The 20052-nt window shown below is 38.3% G+C and overlaps 1 protein-coding gene across 2 annotated transcripts; it reads right to left on the bottom strand.

The window, feature by feature from the left end:
• Window positions 1–1971: 1971 nt before the first annotated feature.
• CALB1 (calbindin 1) lies at window positions 1972–19795 on the bottom strand. 2 transcript variants are annotated; one of them, XM_074555353.1, is made up of 11 exons: window positions 19729–19795; window positions 18632–18708; window positions 14106–14180; window positions 9399–9482; window positions 9254–9310; window positions 6255–6332; window positions 3925–3980; window positions 3787–3826; window positions 3646–3699; window positions 3442–3513; window positions 1972–3025 (listed from the first exon to the last, which is right to left on the bottom strand). In XM_074555353.1, the coding sequence occupies exons 1-11, from the start codon at window positions 19769–19771 to the stop codon at window positions 2912–2914; spliced, it is 750 nt and encodes a 249-aa protein (XP_074411454.1). In that variant the 5' UTR covers window positions 19772–19795; the 3' UTR covers window positions 1972–2911. The 2 variants fall into 2 exon arrangements, with proteins under 2 accessions (XP_074411454.1, XP_005479579.1); XM_005479522.4 differs by lacking the exon at window positions 19729–19795 and adding an exon at window positions 18984–19122.
• Between the last annotated feature and the right edge of the window lie 257 nt (window positions 19796–20052).

Raw genomic sequence — 20052 nt, 5'->3', positions numbered from 1 at the left:
GGAAGCAGGCACTCACTCTGCCTGACCTGGTACTGTTAAGGTTTACTTCTGTCAGCAAACACTGCATTTATAATGCCAAGGCTTTGAAGGGCCTCATCATTACTATTGTTATTTTTCTTTCAGTTTGCTGGTTTGTGCTCTAAAATGTCTAGAAGATCACCTTCTTTGATTTGACTACCTATTGCTACATTAAGTTTAAATCTGTGCATATTTAAACTAGAATGGGCTAAAATATTTTACGGCATACTTGTAATTTGTAGGACAGTGAGTTTTGGTATTTGTTAGCTTGAGTGTTTCTTTGCATGTTTATTGTAGTAAATTATGTATTTATAGACTGCAAAATGGTTAATAGCTTCAGTAAAGGGGATCCCAAGTAGCTGTGTCTCAGTTTCTGTGTTTAGCTGGAATATGGCTTATCTGAACTACATTATGTAAATAATCTTCATACTTGCTACGATTTTTCTTTGGTCACCAAATGTCTACCAGAAGGAAGAAGAAGTCTTCCCTATTATCACCTCTTTAATAATTATGCCTTGTTCTGCCCCAACCCTGACATTTAAAAATCAGTCTGCCCAGGAGTGATTTAAGGTTTAAAACCAGGGGGTTTTACAGCACTTTTGTCTTAGCCATACTTGTCACAATTTGCTTTGCACTGACAGTAGGCACCTTTGCTAGAACTGGGGTTCTGAACTGCTGCTTTTAATCCAAGTTTTATTTAAGAGAAATAACTGCAGGAAACACCCTGCCTGTGGGTGACTGAGACCTGCTTTCTGTGTTGTGTCCTGCAGCAGAGCCAGCTGGTGGGCAGCAGCAGTAGCACAAGGGTGCTTCAGAACGGGTCTGTGACAGTTACCTTTACTTATGTTCAGGAAGACAGATTTCAATTTCTGTGGTGACTCTGTCAAAACACTTTAAAAGCTTTATCTCTCACTGTAGTGATGTAGCAAACATATTTTTGCACACAAAGGTTGGGCTTTTTTCTTTATACTTTTAAAATATTAAAATAAGGCAAAATCCAGGGTTTCAAGTGGACAATATGAACAATATCAATCATTTATTGTACTGATAGGCAGATTCACTTTTCCTTTACTTCATGTACACAATTGTATTTCACATTGCATAGAGAAAAGAGGAGACAAGCAGGTAAGACGTTAAATCACTGTGCATGGAGTGGGAGTAAAACAGTAAGAATGAACTGGCTTAACCTTATTTTAGTTTTTTGTGTGGTTTTTATTCCCAGCAAGACCCCATTCAGTACCACCTACCCCTTAACTTTCTGAGGCTCAGGTTGGAGAGAGCCCAAAGCCATTAGGCCATTCCTGAAATGGTTTTTAGTTTCTTGAGTTCACCTGAGGAATTCAAGGATTCATTTCAGTGGGAGTTCATTGACTGTAATCTTAAAGGATTGAGCCTCATTGTTTGAGACACATTTCAAATAAAATGCATTTGCTTCCATATGTTAAATAAGACACAGAAGTGCATCTGAGAAGTTGTGTATAGCTAATCTGCTAACCTGGAATTGCTTCCAAAACAGTTGTACGTGGAGGCAGCATAGGTTTATTGGCATTAAGAGACAGCCCAGTTTCCTTCCTTCTCCAGTAGTTACTGGGAGCAGTGGCCTGGACATTCATGAAGTTGTCTGGCATAAAATTGGTGTAAAGTAAAAAGGGAGCCAGGCCCAAAAAAAACCCCCAAAGATGCAAGAAGATAGGGCTGCTTCATAGTATAGTTCCCATTTAAAAAATACATCTCTAATATAATAAAAAGCAGAGCCCACCATGTAAACTAAATTACTAAATTGTTATAAAATCTGTATTATTTTTTTCTTCATTTAATGTCAAATTTTAATGCTAGTGAGATAGACTAATAATTCAGTGTAAGATCCAAGGAGGCACATTTTTTAAAATAGTCAGTTTGTCCTTTACATGGTACAGATACAAGAATCCAGGAGATACACAAACTAGACACCAATAATCTTAGGATATTAAATTTAATTATAGATTACACAGAATATGATGTAAAAACAGCAATTTACTAGAATAATTATAACCTGCAAAATGTGAAAATAGTTTAGAAAATGGATTGTCATATTCTCTGACACAGCAATAGTCATGAAAGGTACACTTATTATATCATATGTTAATCTGTGTATTAACTATACTACCTGTCACTTAGCCAGGATTTCAAGACAGATAAAAGGCATTTATTTCTGAAGTGCCTATGTTTAAATTCAGTAAAACAGCTAGATTGAGAACACTATATTTTTATCAACTACTGCATGGAGATCTATTCCAGATAAATGCTTTGTCTATATGCTATGAATTCGCAATGAGAAGAGTAATTGTAAGACTGCAGAGTACAGACCTGTAAGTGGGAGGTTTAACAACTCAAAATATTTCTTAGAGCCTTATTAAATTTTTGAAATCAGACATGCCAATGTGTCTTTCCTATTTCAGACCTAGATCATATTTAATCTGAATTCATGTTTTATATTTAAAAACTGCACATTTATTTGTTTTGGGAAAGATATGTGTTTATGTTTTGATCTTTTTGTCATGTAGTTTAACCAGAAATGTTGCAAGTGTCAAAGGATATGATGACCACAACAATGTCAGCAGGTTTAATTTTTCTCCAGCTGTGTTTATGAAAGCAAAACCCCAACCAAAACCAACCCTGACATATTTAGTTTCTTTTTGAATATACAGAGTGGCCCAAACACTGACATTCTCTTTATCAATCTTATTGTTACAAAAACTGTACATTACAAACAGTATAGAAACAAACTGAAAGGAATGTGCCACACATCCTGGCTAATTTTCTATATGCAGTTTAAAAATACAGCCTACTCCCTTATAGTGCACAGTTATTGTGTAGAGTACATCACTAGTTAAGTGGACATGATAGAAGAGCTCTAGTTTTCCTCAGCACAGAGAATAAGAGCCAGTTCTGCTCGGTAAAGCTTTCCTCCATCAGACAAGGCCATGATGCTTTTCTTGTATGTTGCAAGGTTGGTAATGTCTAGTTCCTATTTAAAGAACAGATAATGCTTTATAATCCTGTTTAGTTATCAGCATGAACAAGTTTACTTCCAATGGCAGGAAATGAGAAAAAATCCCAGGTATTCTCAGCCTGTCCAGCAGTAACACACTAAAATGTTTTTTCTATATTTGTATGTTGTCCATTATATGATAGCCATATGTTAGCTTGCTGCTAGCTGGTGTCTCAGAAGCAAGCAAGCTCTTGACAGTGTAACTGTGTAATCACAACTCCCCTAGTTCAGAATTTACACTGCTATTATTTCGACCACAACTTTTAGTTGTACTTTGACTTCAGGAATTATGACTTAGAAGCTCTATATTTATCTTATTAGGGTGGATTAAAGCGTCCTTAAAATCCAAAATAAATCTAATCTCTAAGGGGAAAGAAGCCCTCTAGGATTACCTTTTTGTTCTTTTCACAGAGATCCTTCAGTAGGGCATCAAGTTCATTTTCATCTATATAGCCATTGCCATCCTGAAAAATACCATTAGAGATAAGTTTAAACATTTATTTTTAATTCCAGAGGTTATGGCTAATTCTTCACAAATTCAGAAAATAAGTGCCAATAAACTACACCATTAATAAAAACATTTTTTAAAGACTTACTTGATCATACATCTCAAAGGCATTATTGAATTCTTTTGCACACATTTTGACACCCTAAATGCCAAAAGAAAAACAAACCCATTAATGACACCAGTTATGTGTGACGGTAACAGATTACTTGAGGAATGTGAATATTCATACCTGAAATTTAATAAGAAAATTTTCCTGTACAGGGAGCAGTCTTCGGAGAGAAAAAAAAACAAAGGTCAAGATATTTAATTGTTCCCATTACAGCACTTGGTATATGATATTTGTTGTGAAAAGAAACAGAAGACATACCTGGCCAGTTCAGTAAGCTCCAACTTTCCATCATTGTTTGCATCAAACATCCTGAGCTGAAAGAATATATATATTTAATATATCAATCAAAATTAATCAACCTAATGAAGAAAACACTTATTTGGAAAGCTTAAATCCAACTAACTTTGTTCTGAAATGATGTCCCCAGGTCACATTTGTATATAAATGTAATGCATTTATTTTAAGTACTGACTAAGTAATTTACAGTAATTAATTCTACTGCAAAATCTTGATAAGAAAGCTGCTGAGCAATTCTGATTAACCTGCAGTAAGGTAGGTCTTAGCCTGCCCACACTGCTGAATGCATTTCCTCTATGAGAAATGTGCATGTTATTATTTATAATTGAGAGGAGTGTTAATGTGGTAACATTTTACTTTTGACTTAATGTCATGATTGGGTAATAGAATCATTATTCTCTGTTCATAAATATGTAAAACTGTTGGGTTAAGTGCAATAGAATCTAAGACAATAAATTCCCAAGAAAGAAAACAATCGACATTTCATTCAATTGAATAGGTCTAACTATTTAAGTAAAGACAGTATTTTTTTCCTGTGAAATATTAAAAAAAAAAGTGAACAGATGTTGCAGATGATCCTATTTTCTTGATGGTATGAAAATAGGAAAATAAATCTCTCCAAATAAGCATAATTAAATTATAGTAATGACTATGTTAATATAATTTCACAAAATAAGTTGTTATTATTATTTCTAATAATTTTAATAGCTCTGCTATTAAAGTGTTTTCCTTTGGGGCCTTGAAAGAATGAGTTCCTGCCACTTGAAAGGCACAAACAGCTTATTATAGCTGTTAGAAGTAGATGAAGATATTGTTCCTGCATAGGACTTTTACAGTATTTATGTCTGTATAGTTCCATTTTTCTACTTTTGAACATTATGTTGCACTTGCTGTGCAATAAAAGAGTCACAAAAGCAGCAGACTAGAAAGCATTGTATTGAAAGCACCACCACCCACACTGTATCCCCTCACCTTCAATCCCAGTAATTTGAGATGTTATTTATAGGTAAGAGGAAAAGCAACATCCCGTACCAACGAATATACATAAACATATATCCTTTTAAAGAGGGAGCTAATGTAATGCAATGAAAAAAGGCCTAATTTCATTTTGTTAATACACAATAAATGATAAAGGATACCAGAAAAAAGTGACCAATACTAAGAACATTTATTTCTACACAACACCATGGTTCCTTTTAACACTTCCTTCCTTTGTATAAAAGCATCTGCCTTGTGTGCATTTCCCAGGAAAACAGATTTGCATTTGAGGGAGGTAAGCAGAGGCAGCTGTGAAGTGAACTTATTTTGTATTTTGATGAGTTAGTGGCTGGCTGTTCCTGCCAGCAGCTCCTCAGGATGGTGTGGTTTTTTATTATCTCTCTCTTTTCTGCAGAGACAATTGGAGAGCTGGACTTTTTTTTTTTTCTCTTTTAACTAAATTCTTTGTCAATGTGGGTCTCTGCAGAGGCCAGAACTTATAGCACACTTTAGGATGGAGGTCAAAAAGCTCCCTGAATGAAAACGTTATCTTCAGCAGCGAAGGAACAGTGACAATTCTATGTAAATGGTTTATACTGGTACAATGAACCAGCAGACTTTTTCCAGGAGAAACACAAGATTTTTTTCAGCCAATCTTAAGCCAGTTTAAGGCCTAGTGCATCTACCTAGCACATTTTTGATTGTTACAAGTATTTTAGGATGAAAAGAAGCTGGTAAAACAAAAAATGTGGATTTATACATTTCCTGAAGACCAGAATTCTGTCTTTTTTCCTTGAAAAGGCCATGAAGAAGCCAGTACTAGTCCCTAACATGGAGTGCCATAGCAATGGGATGAATGGATTGTTCAAAGGATGGGATGACCAAGGAAGCAACAGTTTTGCTGTTTATCTAAAATATCAATTATCTTCCTTGGAGCAAGGGGAGAAAGAAAGTGTGAGGTATTTGTAAATCTAAGGAAGCCACCGTGCAGTGATATCTTTCAAGACACAAGACAGATGCAGCATCAAAAGAAGGCCAAATATAGAAAGTAACACCAAATTAATTTGATCTAAACAATATAATTATGACAACAACAATTTTGCTCCTATGAAATGTGAAGACTTTGGTTTTACAGCTAGCAGCACACAGGAGCAAACCAGGGAAAATACAATGGCTTGGCATGATACTATATAAATGCCAAGAAGGTTAAAAATTTCTGGACTTCTCTTTTTGAGCAGTACTGCCCATTAACCCATTATGGGAAGTTACTGAATAACTTCCCGTTAACCCATTATGCCTTTAAATAAACTTACCATTATTTCTGTGTATTCCGTTAGCTTTGAGTCTTCAATCTGCTTATTTGCTTTCTGTAATAAATCTTTCAAGAAGCTCTGTTAAAATAAATAGAGTAATAGGTGAATTTTTATCTACAGTGTAAAACGTTTGACTTGCTAACTTCAGATTAAAGTAATGGGAAATGCTATTTTACTTCCACTTTAGTATTTACGACTGCAGTGCCAAATAAGTAGGAAAAAATATTTATTAACAGCTAAGAGTATATGCTTCTTTTAGTAAGTTCAAGTATATTGCATTTTATTTGGAAAAAGTAACTAATAAAACTTCCTGCATTGTATGCCATTTGTTGTATTGTGAACTTGGAAAAAAGTTTGGCTTTTAAGTATACTGCTTCTAAATATGCATTATCAGTAAACTAATTAACCTTGGGTCTCCTTGAAACTTGTACGCCTAATCCCTTCTTGTAGCATCTGAACAATTTTACAGAAAGGATCAATGATTAATTGAGTTTTGTCCTTGCCTATGGCATTACCTGATGCTAGAAGCGAACATTGCTTCTTCCTACTTTGTATTTTAAATGTGTGCAGCCAAATTCATCGCATTTTTTAATGAGAATTTGATGTCACATGACTTGAAACATGATCCATTTTTACTTTAAAAAATAAGATGGTTTCCCCCCATGTTTTAAATTTCTGTACTAGATCTGTGACATTCAAAACAAGGAAGATACCAAATTGTAAAGCAAGGGCATTACAAGACCTGATGAAGGACCTAATTCCTGTCATCAGCTGGAGTGTCATTATCCTTGTAGAATTTTTGGCCACATTCAAGACAGAAAATGGGAGAGCTTATAAGAAAACATACTTGTATTCCTGGACCTGAATGCAACCATGTCAATAGTGGTATGACTAACACTCCCTATAGTTCGTACAGCCTGGCCCCCTCCAGGCTGGAGACCCTTCCTGGTAGCTTGTATAATGAAGAACACGACTGAAATGTTGTGAATGGATGTTACAGAAACATGTCTAATATTTAATTTTGTGTGCTTCGATGGAAAATAGAACTGGAAGGGAAATTAAAAGGCTATTCAGTCCATGTCTCAAGAAAGGATTCTATCTATCTAAACTTCCTGAATTAGTCTCTGATCTGAGCTATTGCCAAACCTTTCCTAAATACAGGCAGTGATGAAGAGTCTGCCTCCCCCTTACACAACATATTCTACTGCCATTACTATTGTTAGAAAGTTTTCTTGATTTTCAGCTTAAATTTCACTTACAAAGTTGTAAGTGGGTGTACCCCTCCCATAGCAAATACTTTAAAATGTTTAGGCTTGCCAAGAAATACTGATCTAAAATTAAAACTGGACATTTATGTCTTATTTTCAGTGTTAAAATGACCTCTTTCTCTGAGGCAAATGAAACCTCCCAATACAAGAGAGATGAACATTAGAGATTCAGTTAAAATGTCTTCATTCTTCAGCTGGCCCTCAATCAACCCTGCCTTTTAAAATCTATTTTAAAATATAGCAGTCAGCAGGCATCATCTAACAGCTGGAGTTCTCAAGTGCTACCTTTTCCTGATCCTGCAACTTTAAAAACTGGTCTGGTGCAACCAGTCAGCAGAAGAATGGGCTTGTCTGCCTGAGCGTTACCCTAAGCTTAGATCCTCAGCAAATGTCACACAGATATCAAACTCAAAAGAGAAAGGGAAAAGGAAAAAAGATGTGAATTTTCTGTGATGGATTTCTTTTCTGAGCAGAAGAGCAGTAAAGATTTTGAACAGTTTGATCTCCTGGTGCTTTATTTAAAACTTACATCATTCTTCTTTATGCCACCTATGGACAAAATAGTCCAAACTGGACTAGATGGATAAACAGATAGTTCTCTTGATATGAATGGCTTTGATTCCTTTGAATGTAAAGCTACAATAATGAATCAAATGCAGTTGAACTGTGGAAGATGGCACCTTTCTACTCAGAAAGCTGCTGGATATGAGCATCTCTGCTATGAAGAAAAGCAGAGGGAATTGGGACGCTTAAGCTTGGAGAAGAGGAGCTTCAGGTGAACATCATCAAAGTACATAAAAACATCCAGAGAGGATGCAAAGAGGATGGAGCTAGGCTACTGACAGGACCAGAGGCAATGGTCAAAAAGTGAAACACAAAATGTTCCTTCTGAGCATCAGGAAATATATTTTCACTGCAAGGATGCCACAGCACTGGCACAGGTTGCCCATGGAGGCTGCAGACTCTTCATTCTTGGTGACATGTGAGGGCCATCTGAACAAGGTCCTGGGCAACTGGCTCTGGGTCGTATTGCCTGAGCAGAGGGCTTGGAACAGATGACCTCCTGAGGTTCCTAACAACCACCCTGGGATTCTGTGACTTTAACTCAGCATTGACAAATTGGTGTTGGTTGTATGACTAGGGAAATGAAATCACTCGTTTCAAGATTTCTTAACTGTGCAAGGCCAAGACGGCTAAGGGAGTAACCTTGATTCTGCTCTTATTTGTGCATATTAAACCAAGCAGAGGCAGCACAATACCATTTGTGCCAGCCTAGCAGTATTAGAGTTAGGAAATTGCAGGGTTATGTAGTACTTGAGACAGCATCAACTGTCCAGCAGCATAGTGATTAACAGTAGTGATGCTCTTAAGAAAAAACAAAACAAAGCAGTTCTTTTCCCTAAGAGGCCAAAAAAGATAACCAATATGGATGTCAGAGACTCATCTTGCTTTCTTAATCTTTCTTATTTCTAAGCTACCTGGTACCCTAAGTCATTTGATACTAACACTGATCTGAATTAAAACATGGCTTAAAAAACATGGATCAGATTAGAGTTTCACTTTAAATAATTTACTGGCAATAAAGACATCAGCTAATTGTATTGCATTTTTTGTCATGTTTGAAATGCAAAAACATGCACAGGTGGGTATCTGAAGAAAGAGATAGCAGCACAGGCTGTAATCCAACACCTGTTCTCATGTTGTGCATGCTCATAGATGTTACAGGTTTACCTTAAGTTCCTCAGAATCAATGAAGCCACTGTGGTCGCTGTCATATTTCCTCCATGTCTGCAATCAGAATGGGAATGCTTTAATGATATGTTTATGGCAAGCAGGTCTTTGATGGTTTTGTAATAGACAACTTTTCATACTGTACCTGCATGAAATCTTCACTTGACTTTAGCTGCTGGCATCTGAAGAACAACAGGAAATTCTCTTCCGTTGGCAATACCTGAGCAAGCTGTAAGAGAATTTAGGAAAGATTAAATTTTGGCTTTTCATCAGGCCAGCTGAGCCTGTAATAGAGTATGAATATTTTTTAAATTGTAGGGAATTCCTTGTGCTCATACTGCTGCTGCTGCTGTATTGTGGCCCACTTGGAAGCTTCATGCTGCTAGCTGCAGTGTTTGGAAGGTGCCTATGAAAGGCTCTGGCCTTCAGCTTTGTCATAGCCATCAAGGTCAAACAACTTCAGGTCTGAGAGGAGGGAGTGAGGTAGCACTTTACCAAAAGGGTAGCTGGGGAAAGGGGAAAAAAATTCATCCCTGCAGAATTAGAATCTGTATTAAAATCCATTGAATCAGCATGAAGGAAAGCATAACACAAGGATTCACAGAGGGTAAATGTGAAGGACCATGAATTAGAAAACAGAAATATAGACTACTCAGATACCAAGGAAGAGCAAGAAATAAAGGAACGCTGACATGAAGAACATGTGTAATGTAAATGGTTAAATATAAGGAAAAGCCAGGAGAAAAAACCCTGGAAAATAGGGAGGGTAAGGGATGGCAGTCCTCATTTGTCAGTCACAGAGACATGTTGAAAAAGAGCTATAAATAAAAGAAAGAAATCAAGAGGCCTTTTAGCCCTGCAAAACCGGGGATGGTTCTTCCAATGCCTCTTCTCTACAAAAGGCTTTTTTAAAATCAGACATTATTGTACTGATTATTGAAAATGTTCATTTACTATAACTCAATTTTGGCAAGTGACAAATGTAGAAGATGGAAAGTATGCTGTATAATTTAATGTAAATTCATGATTTGTTTTTAACAAAAGCCCAATTTTTTTTTTTCTGTTCTCAAAATGTATGAAATATGTTTTGATTAAAAAAAAACTTTTTATTCGAAGAATAGACCAGCTGTGCTTACTATGGAGAAAATGGAGGAAGACAGATTTCTTAGCTGCATTCTTTTATGTAAAATCACATCTGCAGACTTTCTGGAGTCCCATCTTAAAATCTTGATTCAAATTTTTGTTTTTCTGCCTTCGTTTCACGCCCTCAAATCTTTTGCTCTGCCTGTTTCAGTGCTATTGCCTAATTGCTGAGGCTTTTTTATTGGGAACCAGCAGAGCTATAAGTGACTTCAGCTCTCACCTCACAGACACAACAAAGTTATGGAGACATATCTCTTGTTTCTCTACAGTCATATGTGCAGGAATTAGTTAAATTCTTCCATTTTTGGTACAGCTGAAAAGACACATCAGAGCACTCTCCTTACCGAAATGGCGCAGCTGATGACAGCCTGTCAGGCCCATCAGAACCTCCTGAATGCTTTTGCTAAGTGGCTGAACATGAAATCAAAATCAACCCAAGAAATGCGTTTTTGTCAGCAGCTTTCAAAACCTACTCCATCATAAATAGAATTTACACGTATTGGGTGAGTATATATTTACGTGTACGCAATAGCTAAATGTGTCTAACTCAGTCCTGATTTATGAAAAAATGTCTTTATTTCTCCAATGACAGAAAAGCTTGGATTTTTCGAGTATGCTCCTATTTAACAGCAAATGTTGAATGGAAGAACTATTCAGAATAAAAAAGATAGTTTGGGTAAAGTGACTGATTATAACAACAGGAAAGGATTTGCTTGTGTGGAAAATATAAATAAGATGTCGTTCAATGACATAGCTAACCCCTGTGAATTTTGCAAGGGCACCATAAAATAGTAACTGTCCAAAGGATCATTAACAACTTATTAGCAGTATGAAACTGTAATTGAGGCACAGAATATATTACCTCTGAAAGAAAATTACCTTATTTTAAGCTATACCTCTCACCCTTTGTAAGTCTCAGGGGAAAACATTAAATTGCTTTTTGTGGAAAATTCTGCAGTATTAAAGGGATGAGTAGATTGTGTGGAAACTGGTTCAACTTCCCAGTCCCAGTTTTATACCACTACCAAGAAGAAAGATGAAAACCTGGTGCTATTTTAAGTGATGACTTTTTTGTGGGGACAAGCATAGGGGGATTTTGTGAGCATCTTTGAGCAAGATTGCAGACCACTGCAAGTCTGTGTATGGCAGCAATAGTAGTTTAGTGAGCCTTGAGCTTTGCTGCTTTTATGGAGAAGGTTGGTTATCTCTGGATCACAAGTAATAGAGAACAACTACAAAACCCGAGACTGGTTTGACTCCTCTCTGGTCAGCTGCAGGCTGACGTGTGTCTTTATAGGCTACGTAGCGGAAAAAAACCTCTCAGTACCTAAACCAATATGAGAACTATTTTCTAGACATTGTTCTCTGAGTAAATTCCGTTGATATTTAATGTTATTTAAAATGCCTTTTGCCTGATAGAGTGAATTTGCTTTTTAAAATCCCATAATAGAGCATGGGAGTACAAAGAATATTTTAGGCTAATAAGTAGTCGATTTTTTGGCAGCAGTAATCTTCAAATATTTTGAATGTGAAATTGCTGCAGCTCTGAGTTTTGAAACCTTGGGTTTCACAGCCACATTTTAGTAAAAGCATTGGTCTCAATGAGTACAAAAGGTGAATTAAAGGTCTCTTACACAATGGAAAGAAAGTGGGCAGGTCAGGCTCTGCCTTTAGCTGGAGGACACTGGATAATAGCCAGCAAACTAACTGCAGTGTGCTTGCAAAGACAGAATCAACGCTTGATCTGAGCTGAAAATCCACTTTTTTCTCTATGAAGCCACCCAGGCTTCCTCTTTATCTCAGTCAACAGACCTTTCCTGAAAGCTCATTATTGGCTGGCACATTCTTTGTCAAATGCTGGGTGTCCATTTTGAGGGCTGGGAGTCTGAATGGCTTTACGTAAGTTTTCTTGAACAGTGTCCACACAGCTTTCAGAAAAAACTATTTGATGTACTATGTAAATGGGAACAATCTGGAATTACGGGATAATTTTTTTAATATAAGGAAGGAGAGTCAAGTCCAAGTACCAAATTTAATATCATACTGCTTGGCACGTACCACACATTTCATGAGTCCCATCAGCAGTTTCCAAATCAAGCTTCATGCTGATGTAAGGGAAACAAAATACAGCTATTGGGTTTGGAAACTGCTATATTAAGGGAGAAAGTCCCTTCAGCACTGAACTCCATACTATCACTATTCAGTTGCTTCCGTGAATGCTGAGCATGCTTGGCCCTTCACTGGGGGTGGTGAGCCATATCAGACCCTATTGGATTTGCTCGTCTTCCCTCATTAAGTCAATCTCAGTATCAGAAATAGAATTTGAAAGGTAAAACTTCCAGTTATCTTTCCTAAGTGAAGAAGCACAGTCTTTTTCAGGCACTGTTCACACATTCTTGTTGCATCAGTGCTGGCTCCACAGATATTCAAAAAGACAAATTTAAATAAAATTCTTCAATAACAAATAGATTAGCATTTGTTAGTCCAAAAGAAAAAGAGTTGTATACCAAATAAACTCTACTTCCTTCTAGATGCAAAGCTATTTGATCAATGCTAAGTATTGTTAAAAACTGCACTTTTAAAAATCAACTTTGGCTGCAAGTGAAACAAATTGTTCATATTTCTGTGGTAGTTTAGTCATAATTACATATGTCTTTAAGGAAGTATATAAAATTCAGACATACAACAAAGGAGAAAAGGTATGAAACGATCTATTGTACTTTCTATACTTTCTATTGACTTCTACAGATTCTATCAGTCCTCAGTTTTAAAATTAGATACTGACCCAAAGCTGGTCACTGTAGAAATTTTGCAGGCCTGGCTTTTTTCCAGCTGTTTTTTAATTAGCTCTCTAGGTCAGATTTCTTATTATCAGGAAAAAAATACAGTATCATTTAATAATAAAACCGCAGTCTCACTGCACTCAGAGTGACATAAATGAGTCGTTGATTTAAGCTCAGAGAAGTGACTTCTCAAACTGTAACCCTATAACCCAGCAGACTCTCCTTTTTGAATTGCAGTGCTGAAGAGTCAAATTCAGAGAAAACACAATGGTTCCCTTCTTCCTATCAAGTTGTCTCAGTTATACAATTGTTGAGCAGCTGTACGAGGAGAAGCTGGTTATCTTCAGCCTCTTCAGAAAATGGGAGCAAGGAATGTGAGAATTTCTGCCTGCAGTTCTGTTAAAGTTCAGGAGAGAAAATCCTAAGAAATTAATTCTTAGTCATAATTAACCTGCTGACTTACTTAGGTCACATATTTGGGGTTTTTAGAATAGACTACATACAGTGACTGCCCAATTAACTTCAATCAGACGTTATAATCACTATTAGGAATGGTGACAGAGCAGGAGTTCAAAATCACAGGTAGCACTACATCACATTATTTCTCATCAAATTACCTTTTTATTTAAATTTCTGAAATAGAACTTTATTCTGCTTTGTAGAAAACTTAAATTGCTGTTGCTGCTTATTTGTATTGAATGAAGAGAGAAAAGTTAAATACTTGTGGTGAAATGTCTGGAATGTGGTAAGGAATACATTACTTGTTAATGAAAAAGTTTCATTAGTGAAAAGAAAAAAAAAAGATCTTAAGGGCAAGGAAGAAATATTCTGCGTATCTAAAAATCCAAAGTATTAGCATATTATGTTCACATTGTTCTGTGCTAAATGTATTTTCTTCAAGTAAAGTTACTTTGTAACTGTCTTACCTCAACTATACCTATTTTTCCATCAGTAGATTTCCCGTATTGGTCCACAAAGGCTTTCATTTCAGGAGTTAAATCCTACAAAGTTACAATGACAGAATCATTACTTTAAAATACAATAAACATATGTAAACATACTTGAATAATCTATTATTTGCCAAATAACATACCACATTTAATGAAGTACTCACACATTGCAGCTACACTCATCAAGTTTAAATGAATTTTTTTTTCATTTTACTTCCTAGGGAATTCTATTATAGCCGGTGTGAATGATTCACATCTAAATGCTTAGAATGCTATTTTCGTTTACAGAATAAAAAAATTATAAAGACAGATGTGTTGGAAGATGTGTCTAACAGTTCCTTTGTTTGAGATGGTGACAGTGAAGTTCATAGGCAATTATTACTCCATTTTCTCAGTTTTCATTTTTAAATTAGTAACTTGAAGGCAGTGCAGAATCTTTCAAAATAAGGAAAAAATTTCAGTATAATACATCTGAACACTAAAATAGTCTTTCCACATCTTTGAGTGGATTTTTCCTGAACAATGGAGGCTATTTTAGTCTTAAAATCTCATCACAATATCATATTTTTCACTGTTTAGTATTTGGTTATCATGGAAACAGAGTCAAAATGTCACTGCTTAAATGTAGAAAGGGAGATTTAGTCAGGAGAAAACCTTAAGCAGTACCTTTAATTTGACAGAATAAACCATCATTGTTGTCCATATAAATTATGGTCCCTGCTATACATTTGTCTTCTAAAGACTATTCTCATTCTGGGATACAGCAAAAAGTGCCAGCCTTGGGGTAAACATCTAAATATTTGATTTCACACTTCTTGACCTGCCTTTCTTTGATATGAGATGTCATCAACCTTCAGTACTGATTAAACTTTTAATTTTAATTGTATTTCTTAGAGGTCGGACGTAGAGAAACCATTCAGCAAGAATAGGGTTGCAGTTATACTGAAACAATGGACAATTCTACAGTTATAGATGAAGTTATGTCAGGAAATTAAAGGTTTAGTTGTTATAATAGATCTGATTGTATAGGACCTAAGTGATTTTCCCACTGGAGACACAGGGACTCTCAGCTGTACAAAGTCCATTGTAGCTTGTCCCAAATTTCACCTGCCACAGCTAACTAAAATGTCAGTTCCTTGTGGCTGATACAGCCACGGCCTAGTATCCTATTTCTGTCAAAGTCATCCATAGCAAGTTAGTAATTTGCCCTGTCTTTAATTAGAGATGTGGTTATTAATACAATGGGCTTCAAAGTCACCTTTCATCTAATGATACCATAGTGGGGACGAGTTTGCTTAGCAGATTGAATGGAGAATTAGACACTTGGATTTTAATTAGTCCTGGTTAAATATTTTACTAATCTTTCTAATAGCAGCTCTGCAGTGCTGGACAATGTCCAGCCATTGAAAGAGGCACAGTTGATTACAGGTTAAACAAACCAGGAAACTTATCCTCTAGTTCATTATTCAGAAATTATGGTGAGTTTTTTGGTGTTCACTTAATCTGCTTATGAGCTGCTTGAAAAGTTATTGAGTTATGTTATTCAAATAAATATTTTTGGTCAAAAAAATTGCCTAAACTTAACCAAGTCTAGTCCTAAACCTGATCCAGATTCAGTGCTCAATTTTTGAGATAAAGAAACCAGCCCTTCATGCCTTAATCAGACACTTCAGAAAAGATACTTCTCCAAGAAGTGAAAAAAATTAGCTTTTTCTGATACGATTTGACAATGTAAGGATAATTGGCACTTCTGACATAATTGTACTCATAAATAACATACTTCTGTGCAGAAATATTGTCATTATCTATACAGGCAGGGAAAGTTAAAAACAGATGTGGAATAGCTCAGACCCACGTATTGGCACTTTATCGGCCTCTGCGCTGGTCGCTTATACCTCAGGGTTCCTTTTGGCAATTGGCACTACCAAATAGAGAATGTATTGCATAAATGTGTGTCACAATAAACAGAAACTATGTTGAAACACTTTTGTGGCTTTTGTCTTTAAAAAATAGTTCATTTAACATGGCTGAAGTTATACCAGATCAATTCAGTATCTACCATAACACACGAAACAAAAAGGTCTAATGTTTCCTAAGCCCAAGCACTAAACCTTCTGAGTAGACATTCCCCTTTCCAGGGGGGCTAGCCTGAATCAAGCTGCATGCCACCTCTCTGTCTGAGAAAAAAGCAGCTGTGAAAGTACAGGCTTACTGAGTGGATTAATGCAAGGATTAGCATCAGAACATAATTAGAACAGTTCTGCAGTTGGGAAGAATATTGGGAAATATTAAACCATCCTATTCAATGACAGCATCAATGTGATTCTTTAATGCATGTGGCATGACTGATGTAAAATCCAGCTATGAAGAATGCATAATTGAATATTTCAAAAATAGTGAGCAGAAGAGCGACCTGAAATGCAGAAGTTAATGATGACAAAGAAGCTTTGGGGTGTTAAAAGAAGGACAGACAAGGAAATGACATATAACCTACACTAGTTTCTCAATGTGTCCCTCCTGGCAAAAGAATAGATATTCAAAGATACTGAATTAGTATCCCATGAGACAAGAAATGAACTAATGAGATGCTTGTTTAGCAAATGAGCCTTGAAGTGCAAGAACCAGGTTAGATTTGAAACCTAAGATGACATATAGCTGTACACCAGAGCCCACAGAGCAGGTGCTGAATTTGGTTTTGCTACTGCAAATTGCTCTTTCCAGCAGAACACTCCAAAGCTAGGTTTGAATCAGAGAAATGGGACAGAAAAACTTAAACATCTGAGCATTTTTAAAATACAGTGTCAGACACCGTCAGGAGTTATTTAAAAAAACCCACATAAATTATAACATTGTAGCAGATAAGAATAATCCTGCAAGGGTTTCTGTGTTGCTTTGAGTAGGCTATGTTTTTAAGAGATCCACACTTGCTTCGAGAGACAAAAGATCCTGACTTAAAATTATAAATAATTTTTACCTTGAACCTCTAAGCAATTTTAACTACTCAGTAATATATTAGCATTTCTACCAACAATGCCATTCATACTAAATATAAAAAGGCTTCAATATCTTCTTTCTACTGAGCAAACTTAAGTTTCCTGCACTTTAGCATAGAAGAGAGATTTGTTCTGTTGCAGTACTTGAAATGTATCAAAGTTGTTTAATCTTTTCTGTGGAAAAAAATAGACTTTTTCCTTCTAAAATACCCTCACTGATTTTCCAATTTTGTGTTTTCTTGTGAATTTTTTAAACTTCAATTTTGCTTTACTTTATTTTAAATTTTGAGTTGAACTTACACTCAGGAAAATGAGCGCCTACACCAACATCTCTTGTCAGAATTAACTGCTACCTAGACTGCAGTAACATTAGAGGCATTGCTGAGAGACAGATTTTCATATGTGTAAAGTTTGTACTCATAGAATTTATATGATACAATTTTCCATAAAGCAATTAAGGTTCATAGGTCCATATTAATTTTTTTTTCTGCATTTAGGTCTGAAATATATAGGAACTTTCAAAGCAAAGTTAATTATTGAAAAGCTATTTCTCAATTTGGAGGCATTCTTATTAGAAAGTATTAATCTATTTTCTCCATGCACACATCATCCACTTAAATTATTTCTTTTCCTGTTTCTTCAGAATTCTTTTAGCATAGATTCACTTAGACTGATTCTGTTAAGTTATATATTGGGCTTTGATGCTAAAAGTGGCTGCATTTTTACACGGAATCTTTCTTTTCTTTCTTTTCTTTCTTTTCTTTCTTTTCTTTCCCTCCCTGCATGGGTATCGTTTGGAAGAAATTAATAATAAATTTTTCAATAACTCATACACAGATGTGTTTTGACAACAGTTTCAAGAACTTTGCTGTCTCTCTGAGCCATTTAAACAGCCAGGATTTGTTACTCGTACTCCTGGCGAAGAGCAATAAGTGTTTAGGAGTCATCTGCAGATCTATTTAGTGACCACCAAGGGGCAGAAACGCATTTCAGCCCGTGCTGCCCATTAGGTGAGAAATTAAGAGTCCAACTACCCTGAAGTGATGGGTTTTTTTCTCTTTTTTATGTTTTTCCTCGTCTTTTTTTTTTTTTCTTTGACATGCGTGTGTCTCTCCCCCTGTCCCCGCTAGCTTTAATGAGTACATATCTGGAGCAGATCGGATTAATTGCCATGGGATAAGGTCCCATTCAAGACAAAAAGGCAGCATCCATACATTTCCTGACTTTTCTTTTTAGGCACTGTCACAAGTATCAGCTTGTGGCCTCGCGAGGTACGAGCGGGAGGGCTCATCAGCGAGGCGGACCCTGGTTTCACCTTTCCAAAGCAGACGATTTATCGGATTTGCAACCTGCTCATCCTAACCAAGCTATTTCCCTCTGCCCGGTGCGGCAGGTGCGTGAACCGCGGGATGGCAAGCGAGAGCACAAGGAACCGGGGCACTGGAGTTTGCTCAAGAAAACTCTTCTTTCCCGAAGAAGACGGAAAAGTGGGGCGAAACATTAACCTACCAAGCCTGCCTTCTTCCGTGCCTGCTGCAGCTCCTGGATGAAGTTTTGTAGCTCCTTCCCGTCCATGAACCCATTGCCTGAATGAACAACAGAAAGAGTTACGGCTGCCGGCACCGCTCCCTCCAAACTCTCTCCGTTCTCCAGCGCCGTCTCCGACCCGGCTGCTCCCTCCCGGTCCGAGCGGCTCCCCTGCTCTCTCCCGGCACCGGCCCCGCTCCCGATGGCTCCGGGGCTGCGGCGGCGGCGGGGCCGGGCCGCTCTGGGGCGGGCAGCGCCGCTGTCCCCCCAGCCTCCCGCGGGCTCGCACCCCGCGCCCCCCGCGCCCCCGCCGCCCCGGAGAGAAAGGAGTCACCGTCGGAGTCGTAGTGGTGCCAGATCTCGAAGAACTGGGCGGCCGAGATCTCCACGCCCTGCAGGTGGGTCTCCGCCGTCATGGTGGGCGCGGGGCGGCGCGGGGGGGGGGGGGGCGCTGTCCGCGGTCCTGACTCGCCTCCGACCGCGGCCGGCGCGCAACCACAGCGGCGGCTCCGACGGCTCCTCCCGCCGCCGCCCCGCCGAGGGCTATTTATGAGGCCGTCCCGGCCGGGCCACTCCTCCCGGCGCTGCCCTCCCTCTCCGCTGGCCCCGGCGCGCCCTCCCCGCCCTGCGCGGGGGGGCCGGGGTCTCCCCACGGCGGCACCTCGGCCGGGGCCGGCCCGGCCCGGCGGCGCGGCCCTCGGGAACCGACACCCGCGGCCTGGGAGGGGTGTGTGGGTGCCGGGCGATCAGCCCCGAGCGCAGGGAGCAGCGCTGAACGACCCACTCAGGAGTTCCTGCGCATCCCTTGCTGAGGAGAGCATGCCCGTGAGGCGTGGGGACGGAGGGCGAGCACAGCCTCCCAGTTTAGCCGTGGGTTTCCATGTGGAAGAGGGTCCTGAATTTTAGAGCGTGGCTTGCAGCATCTCAGGATGTCCCGGTACAAGAAAAAAAAAACCAAAACCAACCGTTTGGGGCACCATGTGGGCTGCAAGGAGCCCGTTTTTCTCTGGTCCATCCCCAGTCCAGAGCTGCAGATAGCTTTGCACAGAGATGATCTCTGAAGAGCCACAACCCTTTACCTGATACTCCTTCTGAGATGTAATGGGGTCTTGAGATACCCATATAGAGACAGCCTAGAAACAGTGCCGAGGCATGAGGGACACTACCACAGTCTGCTCTGACTGAGCAAGAGCTTCTTTTTCATAGATTGGCTCTGGAGCCTTGCTCTCTTATAAGCAGTGAGTTGGAGGAAGGGAACAGAGCAGCCTATAAAAATCTTCCTTTTGCAGTGGAGAAACATGGTGCTGTGCTGGTAATACTGAGTCCCTTTTGGGATGGTTAATTTTAGTCATTAGGGCTACCTGGATACTCTGAAGCACTGAAACTGCCTTTCTCCTTCTAGC

The sequence above is a fragment of the Zonotrichia albicollis genome, chromosome 1, assembly GCF_047830755.1.
Source record: "Zonotrichia albicollis isolate bZonAlb1 chromosome 1, bZonAlb1.hap1, whole genome shotgun sequence".
NCBI classification, from domain to species: Eukaryota; Metazoa; Chordata; class Aves; order Passeriformes; family Passerellidae; genus Zonotrichia; species Zonotrichia albicollis.
This window is presented reverse-complemented; position numbering and strand designations above follow the sequence as displayed.

Coding starts and splice junctions, on each gene's coding strand:
- CALB1 (XM_005479522.4), bottom strand. CDS start 19,065: ATGACGGCGGAGACCCACCTGCAGGGCGTGGAGATCTCGGCCGCCCAG. Junction 9,311..9,398: donor CAAGTGAAGATTTCATGCAG/GTACAGTATGAA, acceptor TTCTGATTGCAG/ACATGGAGGAAATATGACAG. Junction 3,981..6,254: donor CGGAATACACAGAAATAATG/GTAAGTTTATTT, acceptor ATATTCTTTCAG/CTCAGGATGTTTGATGCAAA.